Source organism: Marmota monax, unplaced genomic scaffold (assembly GCF_021218885.2).
Source record: "Marmota monax isolate L192 unplaced genomic scaffold, Marmota_monax_Labrador192_F-V1.1 WCK01_AAM20220418_F8-fsc00099, whole genome shotgun sequence".
Taxonomy (NCBI): Eukaryota; Metazoa; Chordata; class Mammalia; order Rodentia; family Sciuridae; genus Marmota; species Marmota monax.
Genome location: NW_026692126.1, coordinates 5622670 through 5638862, shown reverse-complemented (window position 1 = coordinate 5638862; position 16193 = coordinate 5622670). Strand labels below are relative to the sequence as shown.

Here is a 16193-nt window from a genome sequence, read left to right as displayed (position 1 = left end):
ATATGTTTTTGTATCTGATTTGCAAGAATTTTATTGAGGATTTTTGCATCTATATTCATTAGAGATATTGGTCTCTAGTTTTCTTACTTTGAAGTGTCTTTGTCTGGATTTGGAATCAGGGTGATGTTGGCCTCATAGAATGAATTTGAAAGTACTCCCTCTTTTTCTATTTCCTTAAATAGATTGTAGAGTATTGGTATTTGTTCTTCTTTAAAGGTTTTGTAAAACTCTGCTGTATATCTGTCCAGTCCTGGGCTTTTCTTGGTTGGTAGTCTTTTGATGGCTTCTTCTATTTCCTCACTTGATATTGGTCTGTTTAAGTTGTGTATACCTTCCTGACTCAATCTGGGCAGATCATATGACTTAAGAAATTTATCAATGCCTTCACTATCTTCTATTTTATTGGAGTATAATGTTTCAAAATAATTTCTAAGTATCCTCTGTATTTCTGTATTGTCTGTTGTGATATTGCCTTTTTCATCCCGTATACTAGTAATTTGGGTTCTCTCTCTTCTTCTCTTCATTAGCATGGCAAAGGGTCTATTGATCTTATTTATTTTTTCAAAGAACCAACTTTTAGTTTTGTCAATTTTTTTCAATTGTTTTTTTTATTTCAGCTCTGATTTTAATTATTTCTTGCCTTCTACTGCATTTGCTGTTGATTTGCTCTTCTTTTTCTAGGGCTTTGAGATGTAGTGTGAGATCATTTTTGTTGGTTTTTTCTTTTTTTGAGGAATGAACTCCATGCAATGAATTTTCCTCTTAGTACCGCTTTCATAGTGTCCCATAGATTTCAATATGTTGTGTCTGTGTTTTCATTTATCTCTAAGAATTTTTTAATTTCCTCCTTGATGTCTTCGTGTAACCCATTGTTCACTCACTAGCATGTTGTTCATTCGCCAAGTGATGTAGGAATTTTTCTTCCTTATTTTATCATTGATTTCCAATTTCATTCCATTATGATTGGATAAAATGCATGGTAATCTCTACTCCTTTATATTTGCTAAGAGTTGCCCTATGGCATAATATATGGTCTGTTTTTGAGAAGGATCCATGTGCTGCTGAGAAAAAGTGTATCCGCTTGATGATGGTTGATATATTCTGTATATGTCAATTAAGTCTAGGTTATTAATTGTGTTATTGAGTTCTATAGTTTCTTTATTTAACTTTGGTTTGGAAGATATTATTATTATTAATATTAATATATTAATAATATTAATAATATTAATAATATTCATAATAATAAAACAACTAAATGATCAGGAAGCACCAAACCCTGACGGTTATCAGGCTTTTTCAAAAGACATACATATGCTTATCAAATCTTGACAGGAATATAATTTTAGAGACTTTATTTGGGAAATAATACAGATTGTGAAGTGTTAATCAGGTCTATTTTTGTATCTTCTTGACAGATCTTGAAAAGTTTAAGTTAGTTAGTTGCACACCAGGAGAAGCAGCAAATACTTCCATTTGTTTAAAATGGGAAGAAAAACCTGCTTGTGGTGAAGAGAAATTTGACTACAGATATCAATGTGGTAAGACTATAACATTGATCAGAAAATTTCTTTAATGCTACAAAGTTTTTCTAGATACTGTTTAATTCTTTTTCTCCTCCTCCCTGCCTATCTCTTGCTATTTATTTATTTATTTATTTATCTATTTATTTATTTATTTGGTTTATGGGATATTTGAAGTCAAACAACTGTATTATTTATACTGCTCAAGTTCACAAAATGGAGACTCACCCTGTAAGGGCCATACTGACAAAGTAAAAGTTTATTAATTTAAATATTTTTCTTGGTAATTAATTGCTATATACCAGGCATTGTTGACGAGATTATACCCTGATAGAAAGGAAAAACTGATAGGGGATTGTAAGATTCAAGAGTTTACTGTGTCAGGCTTCCATCAAGAAAGTTCACACAGAAGGTCAAGAATACTTAATGATAATAATAGTTGTTATTATTATTGGAAAATAATTATAATGGCAAAATATCAACTGCTTCTAGGCCCTTGGCATAAAGACCCCTGCCAAGCCATGTTTGGCAAGATGGACAGATATGCACACACCCACCCACCCACCCCCCCCCACACACACACATGTGCACACAGAGGATGGAGTGCAGCATCTGATGTCATCATCATGTTAAGGGAAAGGTGCCTGCTACAGTGTAAGCAATGTGAGCACAGCCAGAGCAAACGTGTGACAGATGGACAATTAAAAAACCGTCTGTCCAGGCAAAGGCTAACTAAGGTGCAATCTCAGTTCTGAACAGAGAATTCTGAGGCAAGGCCTCCTTCCATCATTAAATGAGGGACACTCTCAAATAAAGTTACTCTTGCTAAGTATTTCCTTAAAAATTGAGTGTAGCAAAACCATTTTCGGGACCTTTGACTTACTATTTCAACCATTTGCATTGGTTTCCTAGCTAATTAATATATTATAGTACCATAAATATGGATTAAAAAGAAAGTTAGATGTGATATGTTTATGTACTCATATGCAATAATTATTTATTTCAGGTAATTTGACATCTACTAAGAAAGAAGCACAATTTAAAGACCTTCTTCCGAAAAAAAACTATAGTTGTACATCAGAAGTGTTATATAATGGCAATTCATATACTAATGACAGTATATTTATTGAGACAGATTTTGGAAGTGAGTATGTTACCTATATTTATATATAAAATTGCTTTCCATTTTATGTTCTTGTACAGAAAATAATGGAATTTTAGAGAACAAATTTTTAAAGTTGAATTTGAAAATAAATTACACAACGCCCTAACTTCTGTCAGTTTATTTACTTGTTTATTTTTTCTGTTTAAAGCTGTAATAAGGTCATATTGGAAACAGAACTGAAATAAGTAAAATGTTTTGTTTTCTCACTTGTCATTTCATTTTCCCTTCTTTTAATAGCACAATTCTCTGTTTTGTATATTTCTGTACCTTCTGCCCCTCTGTCAAAGCCTGCCTCTATGACAGAAGTAAAATGAGCAAAGAAACTCACAAAGCACAGTAGTATATCTAAGTATCGATTGCAAAATAGTTATTATTGTTATCAAAGTACTGGCAATATAAGTCATAAGAAGATAATAATTCTTAATTAATAACTGAAGCGTGAGATTATGAAAATTAATAGCATTTAGGAGAATGGGTGAAAAAGTGTTAAAATTTACATATTTATTTAGATCTATAAAGAGTCCAATTAAATTCAGAATTTTCTAGGAAAATGCATTTATTATTTGTCTGACAATTTATGAGTAACCACCATAAGGAAAGTAAAAGAGATGGGACTGCCAACAAGCAGTAGAAGAGAATTATGGAATGAAGAGTTCTATGTGTCACAGAAGGAAGGGTGATATGGAGCAGCAAGAGGAGGAGGGGGACGAAGAGCAAAAGAAGAGAAGGAAGAGCAGGAAGAGGCAGAGAATACAAGTAGAAAACCACAGGGAAGATAAATGTCACAATAGATCAAAAGTTACAATAAAAAAATGAGTGCTTTGCACAGATACTCAGATTTGAGTAAAGACCAATTTGGGGGAAATTCTGTAGCATTAAAAATGTTAAAGTGATTTTATTGGAATTTTTTCACTTTGGTATATGTTGAATGAAAGTCAATAAAAAGTGCCTATGAAACAAATGCAAAGATAACCAGGTTTAGAGTACATATTATTGAACAAGGGAACAAACAAAAATAGTAGGAATTCATTAATAAGTATGAGTTCTGGCTTTTGAAAAGAATAATAAAATAGCTAATGTCTAGCAGAACAATCCTTCCTCCAAGAATTGAATAAAACAATAAGAGTAAAAAGTATCGTAGAAATTCTTTTTTTTTTAATGTAAGAAATTCTGTAAGTTAGAAAACAACCTTGTATCCAATTTGAAAAGTTAGATAACATGTATAATTTTCTAAAGGCTCTGATACATGAACACTTACTAGGAAGAATTAGGAAATTAGAATTAAAACTATACCAACTTATCTCTCTACTCACCTGTTTTCTTAATGGTCTGTTTAAAAAAAGAAAGAAAAGAAAAGAAATGGTTGCTTTATAGGGGATGAGTGTGTAGCTCAGTAGTAGAACTCATGTTTAGCATGTACAAAGTTCTATATTTAATTCACAACATCTGGAAAAATAAATAAAAATAAAAAGGTAGCTTTACCAGCAAGATCATCAACTATTCAAAAAACAGATAATTTTTATCCAAATACTCCACAGTATAGGAGAGGCATGGGAACGTCTCAACACACTTTGATTATTCTTAGGGTTTGGAATAGGCTTAGGGTTAATGTAATGTGGGTATGAAACCTGGCCACAGCTTAGACAACTGCAGGTCTGAATTTCCTTATTTCCTATGAAAATAGGAACTAAATAGTAAGTGGACAATTAGCAAAATGGATTAAAAATAATATGACATTATTAAGAGTTATCCCAGTAATACAGAAATATATATATATAGATATAGATATAGATAGATAGAGATATAGATATATACATATATATACACACACATACATATATGTATGTACTTATAGAATATATATTATAGAATATATATTACAATAATATGTATGACATGCTATATAATATGTAATATATAATATATATATTCTATAAGTATATGTAAAATATATATATATATATATATATATTTCTGTATTACTGTTATGTGTGTGTGTGTGTATGTGTGTGTATACATGGTTTGTGGTGAGTGTTCAACTTCATTTTTTTTGCATGTGACCATCTAGTTGCCCTATCTGGTTGCCCAATTGCTGAAACATGTTCTTTCTCCCATTGGATAGTCTTGCTATTTTTGTCAAAACTTTGGTGAACATAATGACAAGTGTATTTCTTGACTCTTAGTTCTATTCATTGGTTTATATATCTATCTTTATACCAGTACTAGACACTTACTATTGCTTTGTGATGAGTTTTTGAAACCAGAAAGTAGGAGTCATTCAAATTCATTCTTCTTCCCCAAGATTGTTTGGAATATATGGCATCCCTTGAAATTCCAGATGAATTTTAGGATCAAATAACAGTTTTTACAAATGATCTTCCTGAAATTCTGACAAGGATTGTCCTGAATCTAGACCAATTTGGGCCATATGGGTACATGACATGTTAATCTTCTAGTCTATAAACTGATGTAGAGTGTCTTTCCATTCATTTAGGTCTTTTAAAATTTATATCCAAAATGTTGTGTAGCCTGCAGATTTTGTATTTTTTGTTGAATTTATTCCTAATTTAAGTCTATTCCTGCTTATAATAGTATTGTTTTTTTTTAAATTTCATTTTCTGGGTATTCATTGATAATATATAGAAATAAAATAGATTTTACTCTATTAATTTTGCAATATGCCACTTTGCTAAACTTATTTATTAATTGTAATATTTCAAGATTTTTGATGGAACCTACTAAAGTGATTCTAAATTCTGTATGGAAGCAATGGCTGAGGACTAATGGCTGAGGAAGCAATGGCTGAGGAATGCCTAAATCCAGCTCTCCCTATAATCTCCCAAAATAATATAAACTACAGGAAGAGCAAATAAAACTACATAAAAACTATACCCTTAACATTCTAGAAAAATGTAATACTTTTACATATTAAGAACTAAAATCATTAGTCTTTATAAATCATTGTATTAAAATAGGAATCTTAGAAAACTATATTTAAATTTAAGAAAAGGGCATAAGTATTTCTGTTGTGGAAAGGGTATCATTATAGAAAAAAAAGAACATTAACCTTTATCTCTGAACAAACACAAAAATTCACTCAAAATGGTCTGTAGATCTAAAAGCTTAAACTATAAAAAAAAAAAAAAATCCAACTAAAGGCATAGGAGTATATCTTTGTGTCTTTAGTCTAGGCAAAGCTTTCCAAGGCTTAAAAAAATCAAGAATCATTAAAAAAATTGATGAACTGAGCTTCATCAAAATTGAACATTTCTCCCCTTTGAATGAAGAGATTAAAGGAAATAAAAAAATCAAGCCATACATTGTAAGGGAGTATCTACCATTGATGTTTTTCAACAAAGGAAGATTTTTTTCAGAATGTATAGAGAGTTCTTTGAGCTATGAAATATGACTTCAAATAGGACAGTTAAAAATGGGCAAACAGCCAGGCACCATGGCACATGCCTGTAATCCCAGAGGCTTGGGAGGCTGAGAAAAGAGGATTGTGAGTTCAAAGCCCAACTCAGCAACTTAGTGAGGCCCTAAGCAATTCAGTGAAACCCTGTCTCTAAACAAAATATAAAAAGGGCTGAGGGTGTGTCTCAGTGGTTTAGTGTCCCTGAGTTCAATCCTGGTACCAAAAAAGAAAAGAAAAGAAAAAGAAAAAAGAAAAGCAAATGTTTTAAACATACACTTGGCAAAAAAAAAAAAAACTGCCTAATACACACGTAAAACAATGATCAAAATCATTAACCATCTGCAAAATGCAAATTGAAGCAATAAGGTGAATATGATAGTTTACATCCACTAAAATTAAAAATACTGGCAATAGTAACTATTGGTGAGGATGTGAAGTAATAATGACCCTTCAACATCACTTTAGATATTTACCAAAGAGGGAAAAATATATCCGCAAAACAAAGCAGATTCATTCAGAGTAGCCCAAAATCTAGAAATAACTCAAATATCATCTACTGCTGAATTATAGATAAATGTGACATACCTTTACAATGATATAAATACTGCTTGTATTAGTCACCTTTTCATCCTATAAGGAAATACTAATGTATAAATAGAAAAGGTTTATTTAGATCATGATTCTGGAAGTTTTTTTCCAAGATTGGGTGACCCCAGGCTTTGGGCCTCTAGTGAGGACACTGGATGGCAATCATGGGGAGTGCATCCTTGAGCAAACTGCTCACCTTGTGCGCCATGAAGCAAAAAGAGAAGAGGAAGAGACTGGGGTTCCTCAATTCCATTCAAGGGTATGCCTTCAATGACTTAAGAACCTCCTATTAGATTCTATCTCCTAAAGGTTCCACCACTTCCCAGTAGCACACTTTAGGAACCAACCTTTAACGCATGGTCATGGAGGACATTCAATATCTGAACCACAGCATGACCAATGAGTAAAAAAGAAATCAGTAGCCACTGACATATGCACCAAGAAGAATAAACCTCCAGAACGTTATGTTACATTAAATATGTGGGACATAAAATATTACTTACTGTTTAATTTTATTTGTATGAAATTGATAATAAGACACATTTAATATATGGTAACAGAAAGCAGATCAGAAGGTGTGTAGACTGGGCAGTGGAGCTGGGTTGACTGAGAAGAGGCACAAAAGAACTTTTTGAGATGATAGAAGTACTATACATCTTGATGATGGTGTGGGTGATGTGGATGTATACATTCATTGTAATTTGTCAAGCTGTACCTCAAGTGGATGCATTTCAACATAAATTATGCCTCAGAAATTTCATTTAAACATCTATAACATTCTTTATCTCAGGTTTTAATAACTAGTTACTGGAAGCAATGAGTGCTACTCAAATACTTACTGTTAAATTTATCAGTGCTAAAAAGTTGATATTCTTGACACAGCAAGTTCTAGAAATTTCAAGGTATCTTGACAATGACATGTATGAGAGGAAAAGGGCATTCTTGGGTATCTTCAGGTCAATGGAATGCTTAAGCTTCACAAGGCCACCCTGAAGAGACACTTAGCCTGTTCATTAATTCTAAAGCAAATTTAATAAACTCCAATTTTGTTCTTTAAATTTCATTGCTAATTCACAATTAAATATGGCTATTAATATTGCACAGTGGTTATATAAAGAATGATTGTTCTGTGTCTTATTTTTCATATTACCTATTTTTATTCTTTAAACAGCTCCAGGAATGCCTCAGAATCTTTCTTGCCGTGGTGAAAGTGATGAAAAAGGAGTAATTTGCTGGAAATCCCCAGAAAGTGGGTTCACTCCCAGTGGATTTGTTCTTTGTCATGAGCTCAATTCAGGTAATTTATATAGAATTAAATTCTATATCAGGAAAGAGAAATAAAGAATTTAAAAGTATTAGACGTATGAAGAGAGCCAGTGAACCATAGAGCTTCAAGCATAGAGACTATGAGAGTATCCTATTTGCCTTGATTTTAGAATTGCTTCCATTCTGAACACAGAACATCTCCAATATTGGCTTATTTTTCATGATGTGTCTTTGTTCCAATCTTTGCACTCCAAAGCTTGGATGAAGAAAATCTCTAACAGACATTACTTATATCTGTCTTGTAAATGTTATGTAATTGACTCATACTGTTTCAAAATCATTATTCAAGTCCCTAAACAAGCCAACCAAAAGCAAACACCTTCCAAAACTTACTCCAGTGGCTATACACAAAATATTGTCTGTCCATCTATAGAGCTGGTGTGGGATTGGAAGGGATGGAAAAGGAAGTTGGACAAGATCATGTGTGCCCTTTTCTCCAAAACTGTATGCTAGTAGCTAAATCCAGCCTTCACTCTAGAACATGCACTACCTTTGCCTAAAGCGCCTTTGGATTCAGGACACAGTCTATTTTCTCCATAGCAAAACCCACCATCCTCCTCACAGATGTGCTCTGCTTTGTTTTCTCATTCATCTCAAAACCGTGCCATAATGAGATCCTCTCTCACTGTATCCAAGAGAAAGAGAGCTGGTAGGATCATAATATTTTGGAAGTAGTTGTTAACCACTCTTGTTATTTCAAATAAAATCACTGTTAAAATCCACAGGAATAAAGTCTTTCAGATTTATAGTTCATATTACTTTTTAATCATAGATTATATTTTATTGTTTCATAATTTGTTTCAGGGACTCTGAAAGCCAGGAATTAAAATGTGAGGAAAAATGTATTTGTTATTTATTTAGTTTCCTTGGTTTATCGGGTATTTTTATAATGTTCTACTTAAACCATTTTGTCCCATCATTCCAGATGTGGAATACCAGTAAAAACTTAAATATAACATATAATCTATAATATAATTATATTATAATGTCAAGACTCTAATTACAATTATATTAATTAATATAATAATATATAAACTCTAGGTTATAATTTCCAGTCTATTTTAATGTACCAGTGTGAGTTTTTTTGAAGTATTGAAGTATTCACAGAATTGGAAACATTGGACTTAATGGGTTAACGATTTCATCAAGTATCCTAATAATGACTCTGAGAAGGAAGTCATATATATATATATATATATATATATATATATATATATATATATACACACACACACACATACATATACATATATATATGCATATACATATATATGCGTATATGTATATATATTACATATATGCATATATATATATTTTTTCATGGTTCATATGATGAAACTGAGGCCAACAGAACTTGAGATAAATGTTCAACAGCTTAGGCTGTGCTCTTTCTGCCATTGCGTTGTTCATGATTTCAAACATTTTAGGGAACTACACTATTGTGTCATTAACTTAATGATGCCAACTGAATAAAAATTCCTCAGTAGTGGGAATGAGTACTTCTAAATTTACTGCATTCGGGGGAGTATTTTTAAACCTTATTGAAATCAATGTGAACTCTACAAAATACCAATAATATTGCTGGGCATTATTTTATGGATTGCTTTTTATTAAAGGAAAAAATACAGCTTTTTTTTTTTTGACAGTACAAAATCCAATGAGTAGCAGCATGGTGACATGATTTGAAACAGTATTTAAGAAGATGCTTTAAAGTAGTCCAAGTCAGGAAATTGATAGCACATTTCCTGAGATCTTTCTGAAAAAGAAAGCACAAGCAGAGAACTTAGTATATCTGTGAATTTTCAGTGCAACACACATGACTCTGAGACAGGACATGTCTCAGTTGCCTCACTTTTTAAAAAATTTGTTCTACTTAATTACACGATAGTAGAATGCATTTTGACACATCATATATAAATGGGAGTATAATTTCTCATTCTTCTGGTTGTACATGATGTAGAGTTTTACTAATTGTGTAATCATATACGCATACAGGGTCATAATGTTCAATTCATTCTATTATCCTTCCTCGCCCCATATCACTTTCCCTCCCTTCACGCCCCCTGTCTAATCCAAAGTACCTCTATTATTCCCTAGCACCCTTTATTGTGACTTAGTTTAGCATATCAGAGAAAACATTTGGCCTTTGTTTCTTTGGGATTGACTTATTTTGCTTAGCATGATATTCTCTAGCTACATCCATTTATGGCAAATGCCATAATTTCATTCTTCTTTAAGGCTGAATAATATTCTATTGTGTATGCATACCACATTTTCTTTATCTATTCACGTGTTGAAGGGCACATAGTTTGGTTCCATCATTTAGCTATTGTGAATTGAGTTGCTATAAACATTGGTGTACCTGCATCACTGTAGTATGCTGATTTTAAGTCCTTTGGGTATGTGCCAAGGAGTGGGATAGTTGGATCAAATGGTGGTTCCATTCCAAGTTTTCTGAGGAATCTCCATATTGCTTTCAAGATTGGTTGCACCAACTTGCAGTCCCACCAGCAATGTAATCATTCTAGAATAGCTACTATATCTCACTATTGGGAATCCCATGGTGTTGTCTAGATATTACAACTTCCACTTTACAAATAAGTGACTAAGATAAGACATAAGCATATACTGCATCTTTTAAACACTCATTGCTTCTACAAGCCCAATGGCACATCCAGAGAAGGGAGGCATTCAAGAAAAAGGTCAAGCTTTGTCCTGCTATGGTTACTTGTCCCCTCTTCTACCCCAGTTGGCATGTGAAATGGCAAAGAATGGAGAATGGGCTCTGAGATCTCAAGCTTGATTTCACGTTGACTTCATTCTTCCTTTCCACTGGAGTCATGGACAGATTGTTGGATCTCTCTGTAGCTCGGTTTTCTCATCTGTAAAATCAGATGATACTACATATAGAGTCAAAGAGATGATTAAACTAATTGATTCATGTATATTGTCTAAAAATCATGTGCCGGACATCTTGGCACATGGAACAAGTACTTGCTTTGTTTTTTTTTTATCATTATAAGTTTTATTATTATCATTTTAGCTGCTATTCAATAACATGCCAATTCTCCTATCTTCATTTAACCCATCCTTTCTTATGTCATTTGTCTAATAAAAAAATGTCAGTTCCTTTCGGGGAGGATGACGGCCAACATGTCATGAAGGGGTTTTTCTTCCTGTCCAGGAGAATCCAAGCCACCCTAAAACTTACAATCTTGAGCAATTAGTAAATAACAAAGCACAAATACTCAGAAATATATTTAGGAAGCAAAGCCCCTGATAGATCTAGTCCATGTGGGTTCTGGAACTAGAAAAAAGACAAAATGGCTTTGGTAGTTTACTTAAGGGGGTCCATCAAAGCAGAGATAAGGTTTCAAGGGCAAAGTCTTGCTTCCTGATGTCTTGCATTCAGCAGGTTGATTGACATTTTGGCAGGTCACACCCATCTCAGATGCTGTGTGGGATCTTTGGCAGAGCTTGAGGGGAAAGTTCACCTACATCAGGTCGTCAATCCCTGCGGGGGTGGGGGGGTGCCTCCAAAAGTTCCCAATGCCAGACTTACGCCCTCGCAAGGCTACTATGTGCAACAGTCCACACACAGCCCACGGACAGCTAATGACAAAGGTCTAGTGATGTTTTTCACTTGACAAATGCTAACTCTTCTGCCTAAATGTTAAGATACTTCAACGAGACCCAATCTCTCAGATGTGTCCCTGACTTAGTCAGGCTTGTCCCTAAACTGAAAACATTCCTTCTTTGACTTATAGCATCTTCTTTTCTCCCTTAAGCCACTCAGTTTCACTCATCTTTGAATGAAGAGCTCAGATTCCAATACTAGAGTGAAGCTTTCCCTCAGTCTCATGGATCCCATGGACTCCTGTAGTGCTTAATGTAGTGTGATAGAGCAGACCTAGTTATTGATGATCAAATGGTGTCTGCAGTGGAGGTTCATAAAGGTAGCTCAGGTTAATGTTCAACATTTGGAGGCTAAGAATTGGAAAAGGTTTGATAAAAAACTATTCCAATTTACAACTTTTATAGTTGTCTTAGGAATAAAAGAGAATACCTTCACAAATGTATCTGGGATTTTAAATATATCATGTACTAAAATCAATCATATGAAACCATCATTTTTGAATATTTGAGTTTATTTATAAAAATTGAATTGTTCAATAATATTTTCTGAGCATTATATGTACATCTGAGCATTAAGGATATACTTATTTCTCATTAATTTGGAGTCTGCTTGGAATTACGTGGAGACCAAATGAAAAATATGGTGATCGTGACTTTTAAGAACTTTGCTAAATTTTTCTTTTCTTTTCTTTTCCTAAGGAGAAAAATGTGTCACTCTGGAGATGAACCAAAGCAAATATGATTTGAGAAATTTGAAACCCTTTCAAAAATATAGTGTATCATTATACGCCTTTGTCATTGCAAAAATACAACGTAATGGAAATGCTACTCGGTGTGAATTTCAAACCCAAGCAGGATGTAAGTTCCGGGATTTTTAAAATTTTTGATAATATCATTTTATTTTCAAAAATATGTGTGTTATTCATATGTTTATATATATATATTATTTGTTTTTATTAGTTATACATGACAGTAGAATGCATTTATGTACTTTGATATGTCATACATAGCTGGGATATCATTTCTCATTTTTCTGAATGTACATGTTGCAGAATCATATTGGTCATGTAGTCACATAAGTACATACAGTAATAATGTCTGTTTCATTCTACTATCTTTCCTATCCCCATATCCCCTCCTCTCCCCTCCCATCACTTCTCTCTACCTAATCTAAGATAATGCTATTCTTCCCTAGTGCCCCCACTCTGCCTTATTGTGAATTAGCATCTGCATATTAGAGAAAACATTTGGCTTTTAGTCTTATTGGATTGGCTTATTTCACTTAGCATTATATTCTCCAACTCCAACCATTTACTGACAAATTCCATAATTTTACTCTTCTTTAAAGCTGAGTAATATTCCATTGAGCATATATACCACATTTTCTTTATCCATTCATCTATTGAGGGACACCTAGGCTGGTTCCATAGTCTAGCTATTGTGAATTGAGCTGCTATAAATATTAATGTGGCTGTGTCACTATAGTATGCTGATTTTAAGTCCTTTGGGTATAAACCAAGGAGTGGGATTAAATGGTGGTTCCATTCCCAATTTTCTGAGGAATCTCCATAGTGCTTTCCATAGTTGTTGCACCAATTTACAGTCTCACCAGCAATGTACCAGTGTACTTTTTTCAAAATCCCAATGATATTCTTCATAGAATTAGAAAAAGCAATCATAAAATTTATTTGGATAAATAAGAGACCCAGAATAGCTAAAGCAATCCTTAGCAAGGAAAGTATGGTATTGTTTAAGGTCTGGAGGAGGCATCCTGCATCACAATGGTACCTTAAACTATACTACAGAGCTATAGCAATAAAAACGGCATGGTATTGGCACCAAAATAGACTTGTAGACCAGTGGTGCAGAATAGAGGACACAGAGACAAATCCACATAAATATGGTTATGTCATACTAGACAAAGGCACCAAAAACATTCACTGGAGAAAAGATAGTCTGTTTAACAAATGGTGCTAGTAAAACTAGAAATCCATATGTAGAAAAATGAAATTAAACCGTTATCTCTCACCCTGAATAAAAATCAACTCAAGGTGAATCAAAGACTTAGGCACTAGAACAGAGACTCTGTGCCTAATAGAAGAAAAACTAGGACCAAATCTTCACCACGTTGGCCTAGGATCTGTCTTCCTTAACAAGACTCCTAAAGCACAAAAGTAAAATCAAGAATTAATAAATGGGATGGATTCAAATTAAAAAGCTTTTTCTCAGCAAAGGGAACAATTAATAAAATCAGGAGAGAGTCTACAGATTGGGAGAAAATCTTTACCACATCCACCTCTCATAAGGCATTAATCTCTAGGATATATAAAGGACTCAACAAACACCAAAAAACCCCCCAAATAACCCAATCAATAAATGGGCTCAGGAACTGAACAGACACTTCACAGAAGAAGAAATACAATTGATCAACAAATATATGAAAAAGTGTTCAACATCTCTAGCAATTAGAGAAATGCAAATCAAAACTACTCTAAGATTTCATCTCACTCCTGTCTGAATGGCAATCATCAAGAATACAGGCAACAATAAATGTTGGCGAGATCCATGCTTTAATAGTTCTTTCCATGAATGAACGGCAAAGAGCATTTTGTTCTACTATGCGTCCACCTTTATGCTTCATTTGGGAAACACATTGATCTAGCACATTTGTTAACACCTAGAGTTTATTACAATTTTAAACAAAAATAATTTAAAATAATTAAAAAAAACTGCTCTCCCGAGTTCTCTCTTCTCTTTAGACATAGTCATAGAATAGCAGGAATAATGCGTCAGTGAGATTTGTAATATTTTAGGCAACTGAACACCTAACCAACTGCAATAAAAATGTATTCTTTTTTGTCATCTTTACTATCTAGACTATTAACTGCAATCAGAGACCAAGCAATGTTTTACAAAGCATTATATCAACCTCTGTTCACCTGATAAAACACATGAAACACAATGATTTTTAGCAGTTTTTTTCTTTATGTCACACTGATCTACATACTATTTTATTTTATATCATATTTTCCATTTGAGATTTTGGGGGACATTCGGCTATTGCCATCTGTATAATTTCTCCATCGTTTCCAGGCCCCAAGATAGATCCGCCCCTAAAGTAATCACTAACTTCCATGAGTGACAGGAAGAAGAAATGACCCGGAGTGAGGCAGTGTTGGTAGCTTCAGAGAGTTTATTGGATGCCACGTTGGTGAAAAAAATTTCCCTGTTTAGGGTTTATTCTCCCTGTCATTGAGGTTCTGACTTTAAAAGGCCAAATTTATGCCTCTGTTGTCTCCCGGAGTTTCTGTGATATCACAGAAAGCAAGCACAATGTGTGGCTTGCTCTTGAAGAACCAAGCCACTGTCCAGCAGGATAATTCAAGCATTTTGGGAAAGGATGGTTGGAAGGAAAAGTCGGCCTTGGAGGTTTCTGGATCACCATCATTTCTCCTCCCTCCGCCTTCCCTCACCCTCTGCTTTTTTCCTATTCTCTCATTCCACATACTTTCCTTCAGGGACTGCATACATCTCACGATTTGAAATACAACCTTCATGTTCATACTCACTGAATGAACAGGTGATTTGTTTTTAAATGTCTGGCTCCAGCTTTTTAAATTTATGCACTATTATAATCCCAAGATAACATTTAAGCTCTTTTATACTATATACAATGTCCAGTAATTTAAACATGTACTTATTGAATGATTAAAATAACAAATCTCTTTTTGTCTTTGATAGATCCAACCGAGGTCCAGAGATTGAGTGTCACCCAGATGGGAGACAACAGTTTATCTGTCAAATGTTCACAACCTAAAGAGATAAATGGCCCCAACAATGGAAGCTACTACTTGGAAGTCAAAACTGGAGGTAGTCTCATGGAAAAGAAAGACAAAAAATGTGAATTCTATTTACATAATCTTTACTATTCAACAGAATATGAGTTGAAGGTAAGATCATGCTTTCTATAATAATAATAGTACCAATATATATTTTAGCAATTACTATCTAGTACTTGAACAGCATTAAGATCAGTGATCATGTGAACTCTGATTTCTAATGGAATCACACTTGAAGGAGTTTCAAAAATTTGACTCCAATCTTTTTATCCCTGGAACTGTTAACTATGGCTTAAAGGAAATGTTTTGTTAGAGTATTTTACAACTTCAAAATGATTTGATTATATGGAAATTAGTGCTCATGTGTCAAGAAGTGCTGTCCTTTATGTGCAACACATTATTACTTAGCCAATTTTCTTCTTGACCCTTTTCTTTTTATTAATGTGAATTTTTCAACTGCAAAATTTTATATGCACATGGAGGTTAGAAAATACTAAAAACAAAATTTCAGACGATATTAGTGAGCATCAAAAACTTTTAAATATTCATAATCTCAATGTGTGGATCATAGTTTATGAATATACTTTGAAAATGTACAATGCACATTTCTTTTTTTTTCTTTCTTTTTTGTTTGTGTGTGTGTGCATGTGTTACTGGGGACTGAATCTGGGGATACTCTACCACTGAGCAACTACATCCCCATC

At 33.5% G+C, this 16193-nt stretch overlaps 1 protein-coding gene across 4 annotated transcripts in view; it reads left to right on the top strand.

The window, feature by feature from the left end:
* The window catches only part of Ptprc (protein tyrosine phosphatase receptor type C), a 116199-nt gene that overhangs the window by 67008 nt on the left and 32998 nt on the right, over positions 1 to 16193 (top strand). For all 4 annotated transcript variants that reach the window (XM_046464787.1, XM_046464770.1, XM_046464780.1 and 1 more), the window contains 5 exons: positions 1416 to 1538; positions 2527 to 2664; positions 7860 to 7985; positions 12350 to 12508; positions 15392 to 15600. In XM_046464787.1, coding sequence (XP_046320743.1) covers positions 1416 to 1538; positions 2527 to 2664; positions 7860 to 7985; positions 12350 to 12508; positions 15392 to 15600 — 755 coding nt within the window. The remainder of the gene's footprint in view (positions 1 to 1415; positions 1539 to 2526; positions 2665 to 7859; positions 7986 to 12349; positions 12509 to 15391; positions 15601 to 16193) is intronic.